This window comes from Palaemon carinicauda, chromosome 39 (genome assembly GCF_036898095.1).
Source record: "Palaemon carinicauda isolate YSFRI2023 chromosome 39, ASM3689809v2, whole genome shotgun sequence".
NCBI classification, from domain to species: Eukaryota; Metazoa; Arthropoda; class Malacostraca; order Decapoda; family Palaemonidae; genus Palaemon; species Palaemon carinicauda.
In genome coordinates, this window is record NC_090763.1 from 768,143 (window position 1) to 773,142 (window position 5,000).

At 30.4% G+C, this 5,000-nt stretch overlaps 1 protein-coding gene across 1 annotated transcript in view; it reads left to right on the top strand.

Annotated features, from left to right (window-relative positions):
* The window catches only part of LOC137631452 (uncharacterized), an 8,386-nt gene that overhangs the window by 2,526 nt on the left and 860 nt on the right, over window positions 1-5,000 (top strand). The window contains exons 2-5 of the mRNA XM_068363214.1: window positions 847-893; window positions 2,192-2,286; window positions 2,965-3,086; window positions 4,287-4,390. Coding sequence (XP_068219315.1) covers window positions 847-893; window positions 2,192-2,286; window positions 2,965-3,086; window positions 4,287-4,390 — 368 coding nt within the window. The remainder of the gene's footprint in view (window positions 1-846; window positions 894-2,191; window positions 2,287-2,964; window positions 3,087-4,286; window positions 4,391-5,000) is intronic.

A 5,000-nucleotide genomic window follows, 5' to 3' on the forward strand; every position in this document is an offset into this window, starting at 1 on the left:
AATTAGTGCATGGTGCAAATTATAGGACATGAAGTTGAATCCTAACAAAACTCAAAGTATGATTGTAAGTAGATCAAGGATAGTGGCTCCTCAACATCCGGATCTCAGCATTGATAATGTTTCTTTAACTCTGTAGGACCTTTTTAGAATTTTAGGTGTGATATTGATAACAAATTGACTTTTGAGAAACATGCTATCTTTTTCTTCTTCCTTTACAACAAAATGAATTGGCTCATTGCGAAAGTCTTTTAAGAATTTCGGTAATCAGTCCATTATGAAGACATGTTTTAATTCTTTCTTTCTGTCTAATTTCGAGTATTGTTTGCTTATCTCGTTCTATAGTTTTTATATGACTGATCTTCTTTAACGTTGTTACTGATCTTAATTAAGATAACATGAATTATTTCATTCATTTCTCGTCATATGTAGTTTATTTTGTCCTTATTTCCTTGTTCTCAATAGGTTACTTTCCCTGTTGAAAAATCCTGCTTTTCTAACTAGGGTTGTAGCTTCGCTAATAATAATAATAATAATAATAATAATAATAATAATAATAATAATAATAATAATAATAATAATAATAATAATAATAATAATAATAATAATGATGATGATGATGATAATAAATATTCTATACAAAATAGATATGTTTAGTTTAGCAAAATTAATTATCATAGGTCCCCTTTAATAAATCACGTTTTCCAAAATACCGTTTTTTTTTTTTTTTTTTTTTTTTTTTTGTTCTGTTAAACTTAGATATTCCTCCGGGCATATATTGGTCTTGTGGAAAGTCGCATATATTGCTTTCTAAGTAATCAGACTACTAAGACCACTTTTATTTGACAGGGCTTCTTGTGCACCAGTTCCTCTCCCACCTCGAATGGAGACGAAGCGTAGGTATCTTTTGTTTGCTTGACCACAGTACACCTAGAAGAAGGTTTTAAGAATTTAAATTGGGAAAATGTAGCAACTAATATTAAGGAGGAATACCTTAAGATTTGCAGATTTCATAGATGTGTTTAGTGAATTGTGGGAGCAATTAAAGAAAGATGATAAAAGATTTGAATAAAAAAAAGAGGAAATGTAGGACTGAAAATGAATATGAGTAAAACTAAGATAATGTTCAATGAAAATGTAGAGACAGCAAATAAGAGTTATGTAAGAACCTCTAGAAATTGTTAATGAATAAACATACTTATGATAGACAGTGAGTGTTTCCTCAGGACACGAGACCGAAATTAATTAAAAGAAGGGTAAACATGGGATTGAGAGCTTTTGGTAAACAATATTCCCCTAGAGAGCTGCTGGGTCCTTTGACTGGCCAGACAGTAATACATTGGACCCCTCTCTCTGGTTAGGGCTAGTTTTTTCTTTGCCTATATTCTGGCTTATATTTTACACATTCTCCTCTGTCCGTAAACACCTGGCAACACTAAGATTACCCAGCCATTATTCACTCAAGTAGTTCACTACTGCACTGTAATTGTCCAGTGGCTACTTTCCTCCTGGTAAGTGTAGAAGAGACTTTCTAGCTTTCAAACCATTTCTCTCTAATCTTGGGTAGTGCCATAACCTCTGTAACATGGTCTTCCAATGTCTTGGGGAAGAGTTCTCTTGCTTAAGGGTACACTCGGGCACGCTATTATTTCTTATTTCTCTTCTCTAGTTTATTTTGAAGTTTTCATAGTTTATATCTGGAAGATCTATTTTAATGATGTTTCTTTCTTAAAATATTTCACTTGTTCATTATTTCTTATATAGTTTATTTATTTCCTTATTTCCTTACCTCGATATGCTATTTTTTCCTTTTTGAGCCCTTGGGCTTATAGCATCTAGTTTTTCCAAGAAGTTTTGTTGCCTAGCTAATAATAATAATAATAATAATAATAATAATAATAATAATAATAATAATAATAATAATAATATCACCTCTTCCTAACATGTCTTGACGATACAATAAAAACATTAATAATAGTAAAAAGAATAAACAATAGGAAGAATACATTAGGAAAAAATTAAGGCTAAAAATAAAAACTAAACTGGATCTTTTTTTTTCCAAAAGAGAAATATGTTTTAGATTAGTTCTATAATATTGAAATTCAAGATTGACAGGACAGAAAAAGGATCTGTATGCAATCTAGATTAGAAATAGGTTTCTATTTGATTTGATTCCATGATTTCCTTATTTCAGATTGATCTTGGATCCATTATTCGAAGATGGTTCTTCAGTTCAACCCCAGTGGATTCACGAGCCAAGAAATCTTGAACAGCTAAATGATGAACAAGGTACTTATAAACATTTTCATAAGATTTATCCTGCATAATTATATCATTTTTACTGTGAGTAAAATTCGTTACTTTTAGTATTACGAATTTAATATGTTGAAAACAATTCCACTTTTTTCAAAGGGTTAACTACTGCACTGTAATTGTTCAGTGGCTTCTTTCCTCTTGGTAAGGATAGAGGAGACTATTTAGCTATAGTAAGCAGCTATTCTAGGAGAAGGACAATCCAAAATCAAACCATTGTTCTCTAGTCTTGGGTAGTGCCATAGCCTTTGTACTATGGTCTTCCACTGTCTTGGCTTAGAGTTCTCTTGCTTGAGGATACACTCGGCCACACTACTCAATCTAATTTCTCTTCCTCTTGTTTTATTAGGTTTTAATAGTTTATATAGGAAATATTTATCTTAATGTTTTTACTGTTCCTGAAATATTTCATTTTTCCTCATTTCCTTTCCTCACTGGACTATTTTCCCTGTTGGACCCCTGGGCTTATAGCATCCAGCTTTTTCAACTATGTAGTTTTTAAAGTATTATTAATAATAATAATAATAATAATTATAATAATAATAATTATAATAATAATAATAATAACATTATCATTATTATTATTTTTAAATGTATTCTTGTAATTTCACCTTTTAAACTTATTTTGTCTTACTGTGAATTCTTGGTTTGCAGAAAGCAATTATGTCAAGTGTGGTCAAACACACAGACTGGACAGAGGCCAGAGTGTCGCTATCAAATCGAAGAGCCGCAATGGCAAATATCTTAAGAAGGAAGACTGCCGATGGACTTTTGAGGTTTGCTCGAACAAAATGTCTGTTGTTTGATACAATTATTATTGCCATTGACAAAGATAATCCTTTCCATCCTTAAAGCTTTGATTTATAATAGAGTGTTGTCTCTAAATCTGTATAAATTTAGTCACGGGCAGAAGTAAACTCTAGTTTTCTCCGTTGATTCAAACTGATGCAAGTTGATACATCACAGGTTTTCTTCTTCAGTATTTTTTGGCTTGTTGAAGGAGGGGAAACTTGTTCTTTCTCTCTCTCTCTCTCTCTCTCTCTCTCTCTCTCTCTCTCTCTCTCTCTCTCTCTGTATATTTCAAAGACTAAAGTTTTCCTTTATCAATTTAAACTAATTAGTTTCAGAGTTTCCAAATATTTTATGTATGAGAATTCTCACCCACACACCCTTCATGTTAAAGTGCAATTCGATCACTCAACCAATGCAGTCCTGAAGAAAAGTCACGAAGTGATTCGAAACGAGTGTCGATATTAAGTCATAAATGAAGAAACTGAAAAACATTTCCTGTTATTCTGAAAACTATCTGGAGGACAAGCTTTCCCCAGAGAAACTATTTTTGATTTATGAACGCCACCAAGACACCATTAATTCATTATATATATATATATATATATATATATATATGTATATATATATAAATATAAATATATAAATATATATATATATATATATGTATGTATATATACTATGTAGGCCTATATATATTATATATATATATATATATATATATATATATATATATATATATATATATATATATATATATATATGTTGAATAGACAATGTCTCAGTGGTGTCTAAAACACGAAGATAGTTTCTCTCCGGAAGGAGTGTCCTGCAGATAACTTTCAGGATAACAGCAGAAATACATTTACTTCTCTCCATTTATTGTTTGGTGTCGAACAATAAAAGTAAATGTATTTCTGCTGTTATCCTGAGAATTATCTGCAGGACACTCCTTCCGGAGAGAAACCATCTTCGTGTTTTAGACACCACTGAGACATTGTCTATTCAACATATATATATATATATATATATATATATATATATATATATATATATATTCAGTATATATATATATATATATATTCAGTATATATATATATATATATATATATATATATATATATATATATATGTAGTGGTGAATACTAAATTAGTGGCAGGTCCATTCATTTGAAGACCTTTTTCAGACAATTGATTCTAACTCGACGCTGACCATTTCGTGTGGACTGTTCCAACTGAGAGCCTGCAAACAGTCCTCCCTCAGAATTACTGGTGGGGGCTACAGTGAGAGGTAATTACTAAGCTGAAGTAACAATGTTATCATAACTGATTGTTTTTCTACTACTGCTTTTCATTACCACTATGTTAGGTGTGAATTTATCATATGAATTTCGTAGGCCTTACTACAGTTGGTGCAATTGTGATCACCCATTGAACTCTAAAAGTATTATCTTTATCTTGGGAAATGAAAACATTTAATGATTTTTGTACAATTCTCTCGTTATATTTCCTCTAACATCAGACACTCCAACGATGACAAAGAATAGGGAGAATACAGATTAATTATAAGAGAACATATCCTTTTGTTTAGAAAGTTTTCACTTTCAATAATATAAATCATAAACAAAAGGCATTGATAACCTTGATCAGTTTCAAAATCTGTTTCATCTTATTTCTCTTCCTCTTATATTTCTTTTTAAGGTTTTACAGTTTATATGTGATAGATTTATTTCTATTTTTCATTACTTCTCTTATAATTTATTTATTTCCTTTCATCCCTGGCCTATTTTTCCCTGTTGGAACCCTTGAGCTTATAGTATCCTGCTTTTCTGACTAAGGTTCTAGCTTAGCTAATAATAATAATAATAATAATAATAATGATAATAATAATAATAATAATA